The sequence below is a fragment of the Stenella coeruleoalba genome (genome assembly GCF_951394435.1).
Source record: "Stenella coeruleoalba genome assembly, chromosome: 11".
In the NCBI taxonomy this organism is placed as follows: Eukaryota; Metazoa; Chordata; class Mammalia; order Artiodactyla; family Delphinidae; genus Stenella; species Stenella coeruleoalba.
Genome location: NC_137157.1, coordinates 44,616,978 through 44,631,284, shown reverse-complemented (window position 1 = coordinate 44,631,284; position 14,307 = coordinate 44,616,978). Strand labels below are relative to the sequence as shown.

Below are 14,307 nucleotides of genomic sequence, written 5' to 3'. Positions count from 1 at the left end.
GTTTTGTTTTTATTTGCTGAGAAGAGCAAAAATCCCCGTTAATTAATTATGCTCCTTCATCAAAGCTTAAGGGGATTTCTCTTCTAAGATGAGAGTATGTTAACAAATAGAAGTGTTTGGGTAAGCTATGGAGAAGAAAAGCCATATGTGAAATGTAGTAAGTGGGCTTGCTATCTGAATTAATCCAATTGTGAATTCTTTTGTCAGACTGGAAATCTTTTTCATAACCAGTAGTCAATCACTACCTGACTAACCTTTTGTATAAGGAGAGGTCATGTATAAGATTACTTCAGGAGTGGCTATAACTAAATGTAGAAGAGGACTTTATAATCTCTCTTCTCCCTATGCTTCTCTGGAATCACACTGAAACTACCACTTGTCCTTGCCATTTGGAGAATTCAATACATGCTAGCTCAGTTCAGTTCGTCATCAGATAAATATTTGACTGAATGACCTACTTGCGGGACTAACTAATTTGGATGTGTTTTTAATTTATTTTTCAGTGTAGCAGGGATTTTAATTGCATTGAGAGCTAATATAAGTGCATAATTCTATTCACTTTTTTACAGTCACATTTAGTTTGTAATCTAAATGCAATAACGATTTTATATTCTAATTTAAAATGCAGAAATAATCATACACTTATTTCCCTTTTCCCAACTGTTTTGGCTTTTCCTGACATTTTACTTAAAAATATTATATTATTGGTCATGCATAGAGGCAAATAGTCAATAGTATTTTTTCAGGGTATTTTAATTTTTACAGAGGTGTGCTTTTGAAAATAACTTGATTTAATTTAACTTTTTTTTTCTTTTCAGTATAATTGGTTTTCCTCCCATTTCTGCCAAAAGTAATTTTCCTATCATGCTAGTATTGTTTGCCTAGTATTTTACCAATTTCAGGCATAACACTATTGAACTTTTGTGTTATCTGTCAAAAGATACGCCTATTGATTAGTTATAGAATAGCTCTATTTTAACTGCCTGACTTTATCACAGTACAAGTACTAAGTAAATATAGATTTACATGGGCAACACAGGGAGCAGTGGTGATTAAACTTACAATAGTAATCATTATTATTTACTAAGCCAGAGCAGAAGCACCAACAAAAATATTTGTAGCTTCCAAAACATTCTTACATACTCACAGACAGTAGGTTATACTGATGGATTCAAGATTCATTGATTACAAGGTTTATTGCAACTACTACCAACCACTATAAAGAAGAAATTTCCTCCACATTTTCCAAAAATAATATAAGCATTGCTATTAGCACTGAGAAGATTCTTTCAGCAATATCAACATTTCCTTTTTATTTATTTTTCCCCCTTGTGATTAAGACTTAGGACTGATTTCATGCATATAAGTTATTCTATCTCAAAATGAAAATAACTCATGGTAGTCTTTCTAATGATAGTGTGATAACATTTACTCAATATTGTGATAATGTTGATGAAAGATCTTCCATAGTCATCAAATATTGTTTTGCGTTACCCATACCTTAAAATATCTGAAAGTGAGAAAGAACTCTGATGACTTGTAATTTCTTGGCAATAATAGGAAAAATAAAAGCACATGCACACACTTGCACGGATTGAATAGTGGCTTCTAAAAGATATGTCTAAATCCTAAACCCCATCAGTGAATGTGACCTTATTTGGAAATAGGATCTTTGCAGATGTACTTAAATTAATGATTCTGAGATGAGACTGCATGGATTTAGGGTGCGCCCTAAGTCCAATGTTGAGTGTCCATATCAGAGACAGAAGAGAAAGAACAGAGAATCACAGAGGGAAATTCATGTGAAGACAGAGGTAGATATTGAAGTTATGCATTTATAAGCCAAGGAATGCGAAGGATTGCCAGATCCACCAGAAGCTAGGAGAGAGGCATGGAACAGATTCCTCAGAATCTGCAGGAGAAAGCAGCCTGCTGACACCTTGATTTTGGACTTCTGGCCATAAGAACTGTGAGAGAATAAATTTCTGTTGCTTTAAGCAACCAAGTTTGTGGTAATTTGTTATGGCAGCCATACGAAACTAATACACACAACTTTAGCCTCTGCCTTGCAATCAAAACTTGGTACATAATATTTTGTATTGTGCTGATGAGATTTCATGGAGTGCTACCAATAGATAGCAAATAAGACTTCTAACTTTCGCTAACTTCACCCTGTTCTTACTTAAGATTTTCATCATGAAATGGAGGAATAAAAGAAGATACTGAGAAGGGAGGTTCTTCTTGTTCCTCATAAAATGCAGACATAATTAATATCATGATTCCTCAGAATATTATTTTCTTACTTGTGTAGGAAAAAAAGATGGGAGTGGCCTATCGCATGAAGATAGAATAATATATAGAGATATTCCTAAAATTCACAGCAAAGGACCCATTCTCGTGTTTCAGAATCCCTTCACATCTAAATATTTAGAAAGAGGTTTTTTGTTTTTGTTTTACTTTCTAGTGACTTGAGGTTCTTTCTATAATTAAAAAACCAAATAGAAAAAATTGAAGTGACTTTTATTTTCATATATAAACAAACCTTGCTTATTTTATGCTGAAACGAACATACAGTGCAGGCATTCAATGTGCACTGTTTTCCCCTTCTCTTTATACACATGCAACGTTATGACCAATACCTGCCAATTACATGTGTATGTGCATACATACATTTCACTTATTTCAGAAAGTCATAACGTTTGAGTTGACTCTTTTAAAGTGTATGTTTTTCTCAGCTATATTATCTCCCAGTGCAAAATTGGCCTTCTAGCTTGTTCTGTAACTTTTTTCATCCACTCTTGCCATTCTCCCTTTCTCCAGACCCCAGCTTCTTTGTTTAATCAGTAATTTGATTTTACCTTGTAACAGGACTAGACTTTTTATAACTATATTTAATTATCAAATTTAATTATATACATCCTTATTCCTTAGCATACATACATGTATGATAAAGTTTTTCATGGATTTCACTGCTTTTTCACAGGAGGATCAAAGTGCATTTCAGTGAAACGATAGAACATCCAGGATTTGATGAGAATAAGAATATTTCTCTATTTTTAAAAAGTACAGCATTTTCTTATGCAGTGAATCTAACAATTAAAATTACAAAACATACAGAATTACATTTTGTTCAATGCACAGACACAAACACACACACACAGAGAATAGTAAAGTTTACTTTAGCCAAATAAAATCTTTTAGTTGGAGACCTTTCAAGTGAGGAAAGTATATTAATTATTGCCTACTCATGACAGTTTACTTGTTATGCCTAAAGAATTAACTAAATGGCTGTAGTTGATTCTTCCCAAGCTGTACAATCAGCCTTATTAACCACAGTGACCTTGACAGTGCATTAGAAATGAAGATAAACCTCATTTGCATAGACCCATTTGTCGATGTAGTAATTTGATGGATACAATAAACTGGTGCAATTTTCAACCTTTGTATGAAGAATTCAAGACAACCTTTGTATGAAGAATTCAAGACAATGACTGTTGCTGTAAGTTATTCCTGGGCAACAAGATTTATTTGTTCAGGTGGAGCCCTATGTCATCCAGTGGAGTTTTCATAAACACTCAGCCTGGATCATGATTTGAATGGGAATAGTGCGATGGATTTGCTCTTGTAACTAATGTGTCGTTCCTATCATTACCTTTCATCTTAAAAGTTAACCACAAGTACTGATTCCTAATCATTGTGATTCAGAAAACACCATCTATATTTAGACTTCATATCATAGGAGGCACTTAGATTTACAGTGCTCTGACCTGAGCTAAGTGAAGAAGAAGCTTAAATATTCAAGGATCAGGATAGAGCAGGTTTGAAATTCGTTGGGAAGCCACGGATAATAGGCACGCAATTATCCAGAAACAGTTTATCTCCTCTGTAACACAGGCATCTATAAATAGGGCAATTTATCAGCCATTTCACAGCTTCTATTACAACTGTATGCCTCTTAAGTTGTAAATTACGTTTTTAGAGCTATTTGTGCTAGCAGTCTGCTGCTCACTGTTTTAAAGTGAGTCATCATGGATATCTTAATTTTTCTACCTTTGTTATAAACCAGTTCAATTTTTTGGAGGTCTTATGGGTATAATTGATTCTGGATGTCATAAGGGTTCTGAGTTATGAAACGTTAAATAACTTTGTTCTAGGCTTTTCAGTAGAATGTGTTCAAAATCCAGGCCAAAGAAAAATTTTCAACAAATCAAGTCACAAATTCTCCTCTCATTGTGTTTTTTCCCCTTTACCTTTTTGTAGGTCTTTGTCATGACTGTCTTTGTCATTTTTACTCTGAATTTTTTGGCCACTCTGTACATGTCTCATGTGTTCTTTCTTTCTTTCTACTTTTTCTTTGATGTCTTCTTCTTCTTGTCCTTTTTTTTTTTTTTTTTTTTTTTGCGGTACGCGGGCCTCTCACTGTTGTGGCCTCTCCCGCTGCGGAGCACAGGCTCCGGACGCGCAGGCTCAGTGGCCATGGCTCACGGGCCCAGCCGCTCTGCGGCATGTGGGATCTTCCCGGAGGGGCACGAACCCGTGTCCCCTGCATCGGCAGGTGGACTCTCAACCACTGCCACCAGGGAAGCCCCCTTGTCCTCTTCTTTTTAATGCTATCTGAGTCACTTGGTTTCTTTTGTTCTTATGCTTTAGCAATTATATTTTATGAAGTGGTCTTAACAGCCCAGAAACTTAACCCTCTCCATCCCTTTCCCTTCCCAGCCAGTAGAAATAATAGCTACTGTATATATAGGGACTTAAAGGTTTAAAATATAATGTAATATATATTATTTCAGCATAAGCAAAGTGAACGTCTCTTTTAAAGTACATTTACTTTAATTATAAGAGCCATTTAAAAGGAGTGCAGCTATCTTAAAATATACTCTTGATACATTTGGGATATTAAGAGTTAAAATGACCCACCCATTCCCAGCAATCCTTTGTCTTTCATATGGAAAGAGCAGCATATACCTCTTAGCAAATATGCAAAAATAAAATGTGAAGAGGTTTGGAATATCATTTCAGAACACAGTAATTTTAAATATTGTTGGTCTATTGTCCACCAGGTTTCCCCAACTCTATTTTGTTTTGAGGTCCAAAGGGTATTTTGTTTTTTCGTGCTCCAGGTTCAGTGGGAATGAGCAGGCTGTGTGGGCACCAGTGAGAAGACTCTTCAGAAACAGAGCAGCCCCAGCTGATGCATGAAAGGTGCCAGCTGACAGCGTTGCTGTCTCCTGTTCTTTCAGCCACTCACCAACTGCATACTTCACTTGAGATTCTGTTCTTCCTTGGCCATGGGCCTTGTAGAGATACTAAGGAACGATATTCCTTTGGTTGCCAGGGTTTTTGTGTAGATTCAGCAGTGTATTTGATTGACAAGTATACCAGTAAAGTTAGGTGGAATTATAAAAGTGTATTTCATTGTAATGCCTTAAACTTGAGATGTAGTGTCTGTAGTGACTTTTATAATTACTCATTCACTTTTAGCAAGGTTGTCTAAAAACTTTATTTTTGCTTTCTTTGTAGTCCAGAACTCATTTGGGAACGATGGGAATATTTGTTGGCACTGCATCCTAATAATAATAGTAATAAAAGTAATGAGGAGGAGAGATGTTATTACTACCTATTTAGACAATTTTCTATGTCCCCTGTACTTGGCTATGCACAACATTTATCTAAAATCCATACTGAACCCTTGATATGCACCGTTTTCATGTGAATATCAAATGAAACATTATTTCATTTAATCATTGTAACAACCCTGTAAGGAATTATGATTCCCATTTTCCAGATGAGGAAACAGACAGGTAGGTGCAAAAAGTCACACATTCCTTCTAAACAGCTGTCATTTTTATTCAGGATGGCTTTCTTAGCAGCAGTCAAGGGACCAAGAAATCTGGATAGAATGAGAGATGGGGGTAGCTGACAAGATGGACAGGGTCAGCCTTTGTAAATGCAGGTTATTTTTCAGTCTGATAGTTCAAAGTCTAGGATTGTCTGCCCCAAAAGAAGTAAGAGTGCTTGTACTTATAAGGCAGAGCAAGATACAGAGTATTGGTGAGGAAGCCTCAACCGAAGCTGTCTTCCAATTTTTAGTTAGAATAGGCAAATTATATTTCAAATGAACTGCAAGTTCATTAAAATTAATTAAATGGTGTGCCACACTCTATATCAATGGCATGTGTAGTGCCACTGAAAGAAAGAAAGGTATTCTTCGAGAGGCCAGTGACTTGAGAATTTTTTTTATTGTCTTTGAAAATAATTAAATCCACATTTCAATGTTAATACAATCACTAATGAAAAGACACTTGTACTAACAGAGCAGGAAGGGACCTTAGAACTCATGTATTTTAGCCCTTGTCCAATTAGGATTAAAAATAAAGCCCAAAGCAATGACCTTGACTTGCCCAGTCCTGGAGGCAGTTACTGGTCAAATTACGTCTACTGAGAACCTGCTTAGAAATAAATAGACCCATATCATGATTAAGCATCAAAATTTATATTTTAAAATAGTGTGTTTTTTTTCTTTTAGCAAGTATAATTTTCCTCTGGGAGATATTTTAACTGTATCATCAGAATTATTTCTATATATTATTCAACAGAATTTTTTATATTGGTATATATTTTATTCTAAAAGTAACAGTATTTTATCTTTATAAATGTAGTTATTTATTTCCAAAGTAACTGTAAACGTTATTAAATTATTAAATTTGAAATATGTGTGTAAAAAAAACACTAGTTACCTATAATCCCCAAACCCAGAGGCTAATGTTGTTAATATTGTTTATCTTTCCAGCCTTTCTTTTTACATACACATTAACGTTTTTCTTTAGACTTAACACAGTGATATTTATATATATATTACACTCTGTCCTTAAAAATATATTTCATCATATTAAATAATATATTTTACCATATCATTAAATATTAATCTATGATATCATTCTTAGTTGCTATTTATATCTTAAACTAGTCCTTTATTGTTATTTTAAATGAGTCCTGATTTTTAACCTCAAAATACAATGCAGCAATGAAAAATTTCATAGCAAAATCTTTGGAAATTTTCCTGTTATTTATCTTAATTTACCAATCTACTTCACAAGTTTCCATTTAATAATTACCAATTTACTATGTTTTAAAATATTAGTCCCACTACCTCACGATTATTATTTAACTCAGTAAAAAATTTTTCGTAAAAGACACATGCCTTTAATTTTTCCACTGCTTAATTTTTTAACTTCTACTCCAAAGCTTTTAGTTTTTAGGCATTTGCTTTTGGCAAGGTAGAAAAGGTTAAACATATCACCAAAATGCAAAAAATAAATTATTCCAAAATGATATACTGAATTTTTATGCTGAATTTTAAACTTTTATCATACAAATGAACTCTGTCATCATGCTATTTAAAATGAGAGTAGAATTAAAAACATAGTAGAAGTTACATTAATTAGGTAATCATTTCTGCAAAGTCAGTACCTTAGAAAGATAAAGGCACTTCCTTTGGGCTCAGCATTACCCCATTCATCTTATAGGAAGGCAGCTAGCAGAGACCAGCTTCCCACATGATAAAATTCCACTAAAAGATTTACTTCTGAGGCAGCAGTTAAAAAGAAATGACCATGGGGGGATTCACATTTTCATAAACAATTTCCATATTCTCTCTCCCTGTAATCCTAATATCAAGAATCTCATAGGCCTCATTTGCACTATTCATAACTGTGAGTTCTGTGGGTTTTTCAGCTCATGCTTTACAAAAACTGAGCTTTTTCATTTGTTCCTGATGACTTTGGTTTATACAAAGAGATCTTAAACTGTCCCCAGAGCAATCATTTTGCTAAAGTGTTGTTAGCGCATCTTTACAAATTTAGCAGCAAAAGGGGGTTTCATTAACAATGGAAATCATTAGGAGCCAAGGACCCTTGGCAAGTTCAGTGCTCACCAATCTTGTTTTATTTTCAGTGATGAGTACAAATAATCTTGTGACCTATACATTGATTCTTTATCTGCTGGGTGAGTAAGGAAGATAAGGAGTTGGTGGGTTGGGAGGAGATGCTAGAAAAATCTGAGTGGTATTTTCCGGCTAATCCGCTCTGTCCTTGCTCTTCTAAGGAGCCTTATGAATCTTAAGCAAGTGTACCTCCCAGCATCTGCTAATAGCCATTACTTTCTTGAGAGTTTGGGGATTCGTAGCTGAGATCAAGGGCTATTTTTCAGTGGACCATCAACAGGTTTCAGATTATATATGTAAATATATGTAAGTCTCATTTTCATAGTAGTGAAATTTGACGCATCTGCTATGCACAGGGGGACAGCTGCTCATGAGCCTGAAACTTGACCTGCAGTTTCTTCCAGAGCACATCCAAATTATGTGGTCTTTCTCTTGTTTGAGGCTGCCAGTTCAAAAACAGAATTTGCCCCTATTCTGGGCAGCTTTGCTTTCAAAAGCCTCCTTTGCCCAGGACTTTTGTTAGATTCCTTCAGGATGGTCTGCCATTTCATCCAGCACTTCATTGCTGGGTGCCCTTTCAAGATTTCTTCTCCTTGCTCTGTATATGATCAGCTTGCTACACAGCAGCTCCTTAAATACACCCCCAGCCTATGTCCTTTAAGTCAGCCAGAGGCTGTGTTTTAACAAGTGTCATTTTGATTCTGGTGAACAGAACGGAAGCTTATTGTTGGAAAACCATTCTTGCCACCGTTGAATATTTATCAAAGATGACTGGGGGCTTCCCTGGTGGCGCAGTGGTTGAGAGTCCGCCTGCCGATGCAGGGGACACGGGTTCGTGCCCCGGTCCGGGAAGATCCCACATGCCGCGGAGCGGCTGGGCCCGTGAGCCATGGCCACTGAGCCTGCGCGTCTGGAGCCTGTGCTCCGCAACAGGAGAGGCCACAACCGTGAGAGGCCCGCGTACCGCAAAAAAAAAAAAAAAAAGATGACTGATTAAACTATGGACTTAAAAAAAAGTAATGAAAAACAGAAGGTAGAAGTGACATCTGTGGCCAGTTCAGCACTAAGGGAATTATAGATTGGATGCACTGGTATTACTCTGCAGCCTACTAGTTAGATCCAGGGTTTAGTTGTTCTTACTTTCTATAAGATAGCGTTTTATGGAACAACAAAAATCAGCATTCAGTGATAATTACTGATGATTACTACTAACAGAAATCTTAATATCTTATGTTCATCATCATTAGCTATGTCTAAGCTGATAGAAATAGGAAAGACATTCAGGTATAGCCCATCCTGATTCTCAACTTACTATATTGTTGTTATAGTGCAAAATATCCTCTCTCAGAACAGTTTCCTCTCCTGCAAAATGAAGTTTATAATACAGATATCATGATATTATCGTATAGACGAAATAAAATAAGACAGGTAACCTGGAATGTAGTATTGTGCAAAAGTGGTATTTTCTACCTCTGATGCCCCTTTAGCCGGTGTCCAGGACTTGGCACTGACCAACCCATTTATTCATTTGTGTATGCATTTTACACAGTTCAGCATCAGCCAGGAGCAACCACTGAACTGCAAAAATATGGACTGTTGCTAATGACTATCGTATATGACAGAAGTTATTTCTAAGGAACATAGTTTAATATCTGCCTTTTTCTTTTTCCTTTTTCTTCTTTCTTTTTTTGCCTTTTCTATATTTCCATATGTCTTTCTGCTTGATATTGAGACTGGTTTCATACACAGTAACAAACCTCATTCAGTGGGCTCTATCCCTGAACTCTTTGGTATATTAATTGCTTAAGGAATTTTTTTTAGAATGTAAGCTGTTACTATTAGGTCTAATATGCATTGATCTATGATTTGATGATTTAAGTAAACATTTTCTTGTTAGTTTTTGCAAATTTTTATAGTGATCTCTTGGCCAAAATCATGACAATAATAATACAGTGTTGTGCCCTGTAGCCTGTAATATTTGGAGGGGAAAAAATCATCCTCTTTTCTAGCTCTTGATTTAAAGGAAGATTTTAACTTATTGCAGTTAGTAAAGATGGATGCATTTTTGTAATATTATGTTGTATCTATCAGGACTGACAGACTCTTCAACATATGGTGGCAATGTTTTCCCTAGTGATTTCAGATGTGCCGTGTGGCAAGCTGGTCATAAACAGAGCAGGGAGAAGAAGGTTTCACCACCCACTGGGAAGACTATTATGGGTACTTTCGTCAAGGGATTCCAGGGCTGAGAGGGAAGACAGGAGAAAGAAGTGAAGCTCTTTTCTGGTTTCTTCTGATGTCTATATTCCTTTTGTTCCTTCAAAAACAAAACAAATCAATCAAACAAACAAAATGCTTGCCTTCAAATACCATAAAGGAAAAAAAGCTTCAGTCAGCAAGATTAAAGTAACTATTCTCCAAACATTTTAATTATTGGTAGGAAGAGACAGAATAATATACTTTTAGCCATTTCTGGGAACTGGGAATTTTGTATGATGGTACTAACAACTCTACACATTTGGTATCCTGATACACAATCTTCAATATCCTGATTGTAGACCTACTTAGCTGCTTAACAGAATAAGATGAAGATCATCCTATTGGTAGTCATTCAGACGCTTCCTCCTGTTTTCCAAATACTCCATTAACCAAAGCAATGTTTTAACCATCAAAGTCTTAAATATTTAAAAGGGATTGTTTCATCTTGTTATCCAGAGAAAACATTTCTTATTATTAACCACATTCAAATTATAAATGAGAAATTTTAATAATAGATTACTAAATATTATACAAAGCAGAAATGCATTTTTAATTTTTTAAGATATTGGAGTGTTCTTTTTTTTTTTTTTTTTTTTTGAGTGTTCTTTAAGAGTTTAAATGTGGGGTATATATCAAAATGTGAAAGAACAATATTTAGTAAAAAATTGCCACGGCGGAGTATACATGAGAATTGCAGCTTATAAATAGCCAAGATTAATTAAATCGAGTAACAGTTTCCCACTGTAACATTTACTTTCTCAAAATTTACTACTTATGTTTTATCTGTTTATTATCTACATTAGTAATCTTCTAGGTTCCAAAATTTGGAGAGCTATTTGAGAAAAATAATTTTAGAAAAAATTGGCTAAGAATTTAGGAGATGTTTCTGTTTTATCCAGATTAGTCAGTCTCTTCATCCACTGCTTTCTCGTGGTTCTTGGGTCTAACAATTCTGAGAGCAAAAGTTTTGATTGATAAATATATGAATGTTGGTGGAAATATAAGGCACCCTGTTTCTATTTTTTTAAGGCTTTATGTTCTTGTTGTTCTTGTTGTTTATGATTCTTGCTTACATAGTTCCAAGAGTGGAAAAAATTTCATTCAAAACTATCTTTAAATAAAATACATTATTTTATTCATTTAGTTGGGAATATTTTTGAATATTGTTACTATATAGACTTATTCTCTTTCAGGTAAATCTAATTAACAAAACCATCTTTTTAAAAACTGACTAGTAGAGCAGCATCTGTCTTTATTTTCAATACTATGAAGCTTTTAATTAACGGAAAACCACCATGGGTTGCTTCTTTAGAATACCACTAAACGTTAGAGACATCGTCTACTGTACAGGAGTTTCACTACTAGATGAGGATGTCTGGGAATTCATATGGATGAAATTCCACTCCACCACGGCCGTTTCTGAAAAGAAAATATTACTGGAAGCCTTAACTTGCAGTGATGACAGGAATTTATTAAATAGGTGGGTCAATTAATTTTTAAAATTCGTGTAATGAGAGTATTCTCTGTTAATCAGACTGTACTGAACTTGTTTTTATTTCCTTAAATACATGCTAGTTACTCTAAAATTTATCTTTCTAGAGCTAAGGAAAACTGCCGTATTAATATGACTAAAGCTTGTTGATTTGAAAGGTATACCTTAGTTTCTAACTAATTATTTTATATGTTTTTTCATATATATGTAAGACAATATTTCATTATAAAAAGAAGCATTAAAAAGAATTTTTAAAGTGAGTTTGCATCATCAAACGAAAACTGTGATTTCTCCACCCACAAGATTGTTCTGACTTTAATATATTAATTACAATACTATGAATTTGATCTTCCTCCTTTTATAAAAACAAAATTGTTCTATTGATAAAATTTTTTTAGTAAAGTTTACACTGGACTATTCGTTGAAGACTGTGATAAATTAAATCATGTAATTTTGGTAATTTTATAAGAAATCTTTGTTATTGGACTAAAAATTTCCCCACAATTCTATCCTTAAAGGCTTCTAAATCTATCACTGAATTCTGAAGTGGTGCTGGATCAAGATGCAATTGATGTGATAATCCATGTAGCTCGAAATCCACATGGCCGAGACCTTGCCTGGAAATTTTTTCGAGATAAATGGAAGATATTAAATACCAGGTAAAAATAAGATTTCAATCATTCATACTGGAGTGAGTAAATCAAAGGTGACATATGAGAGATAAAAGCCCTACTTTTTGTGGTAGAACCAAGGTCCAGATAATAGAATTAGATTTTGAAGTAGTCAGCCAAGATGGGTGTTGCCACTCTTGTGAAACTCAGAATTAATTTAACAGTTCTATAACATTATTCATTTATTAAAGATTGATAACCACAATTATATATGGAAATGTGCAGAGTGAAAAGGTTTAGCATTGCAGCTTTCCTGGAAGATCTATCAAACTGTCTTAGGTTGAAGGAATCATCATTAAAACCCTATATCCTGAGTGTGTTGTAGAAAAAAATGATTTATGAATCATATGTAATGGTATTATAACAAGAAAACTTCAATTACTTCTGTAGAATTGTTTAAATTCTTTTAAAAATATAAATATCATAAAACACCTGAAATAAAACCATGATATCGAGAAGGAATATTTGAATGGCTTTATAATTCTAGTTGCAGTAGAATTTATTCCTGAGCCATCTTGCTTCATGTTGAGAATTCAGCCTCAATTTTGGAAAATATTTCGTTATGTATTTAAATATATTATAATAAATGTTAATTTATTACTCTGATAATCTCTATGGTATTTTAAAATTAAATTCATCATAGAGCATGTAAATGCTGCATGTTCTCCAACTTAAATGTCCCCAGACAACATACCTACTGTTCTATCTCTTAAAAACTGGTGTATAAACTTTATTTTTTAAAAGCACATTTTTATTGGTTGACCTTGTATAATAAGTTCAATTTGAATGGATGTGTCATATTAAAACATATTTCTGTCTATAAATATTTCATTGTTAGAAAGCACTGATACTCCTAGAAAGCACATTCTTTTCCCTAGTATTTTCAGCTCAGAAATTGGAATGTTTGAAAGATTAGAGCTTGCTTTGCTGTCACGCACATAGTATAATGAATAGTCAGACACAAGGTGGAATTAATATATATATAAACAAGTATTTCACTTTAAAAAGTATCAGATATCTACCAAATAAACAGTTTCTTTAGGGAATGGTTTTGTAGATCAGAGCTCAGTGTAATGCATATATAGTTTATAGTCCCTACCAAAAAATGTTTGGTTCCTGATACGCCTGTTTTGTTTCACTGAGAGTCCATGATCTCTAATCAAAACGTAGAAAGACTGAGACAGCATTAAAAGCACCTCAGTCTAATGACCTCTTTGTTTTATTAACTGAACATTAATAACAGGGAAAACTCTGAAGAGGGAGGAAGAGGCATTTAGAAACTCAACTTTATGCTCAATTTTTCTGTAAACCTAAAACTGCTCTAAAACTAAAGTCTGTTACTTAAAAAAAAAAAAAAAGGTAGAAAGATTGACGCTTCAGCATTTCTACAGACAGGGCAGCGTTTATCCTGACAAATAGGATTGTCTCCTTCATCTTCTACTCCTCTGTCGATCTTTGAACCTGAAAGTTCATGGGGAAACTGTCCAAGGTTCTCCTTGCTTCCTGCCCTGCAGATTCTCCCTAGTTTTAGTTGCCATCAAATCTCGTGGCTTGAATCATTCCCAAATCTACATCTCTAACTCAGGCATTTCACCTAAGCTTCACCCTATGATAGACAGTTTCTTGTTGAATCCCCTACTGGGGTAAATCGTCATTTTCCTTTTATCTTCCTTTTCTCAGTAAATATATGGTCATCCACCAGTTGCTCAAGCCAGGCACCTGGAAATCTACATATGGTTGTCCCTTTCCCTTGACATATGTAACAATTAGGCTTGAGGTCTTATAATTTAACAATTCCTAAATGTTTCATGTTTCTTGAATTCTTCCTCTCTTTCCTGCTACCACTGCCCTAGTGAAGGTTCTTATCTCTTGCCAGTACTCTTAACAATAGCCTTCTGTCTCCTGCCTTTATATTTACATCTACCACCACCAGCACCACA

The 14,307-nt window shown here is 34.5% G+C and overlaps 1 protein-coding gene across 2 annotated transcripts in view; it reads left to right on the top strand.

Annotated features, from left to right (window-relative positions):
* The window catches only part of TRHDE (thyrotropin releasing hormone degrading enzyme), a 398,879-nt gene that overhangs the window by 365,445 nt on the left and 19,127 nt on the right, over positions 1–14,307 (top strand). The window contains exons 16-17 of one of the 2 annotated variants that reach the window (XM_079937605.1): positions 11,517–11,684; positions 12,215–12,355. In XM_079937605.1, the coding sequence (XP_079793731.1) occupies positions 11,517–11,684; positions 12,215–12,355 (309 nt within the window). Of the gene's footprint in view, positions 1–5,123; positions 6,378–11,516; positions 11,685–12,214; positions 12,356–14,307 lie in introns of those variants that run through there. The other variant, XM_079937606.1, reaches the window with a different exon arrangement.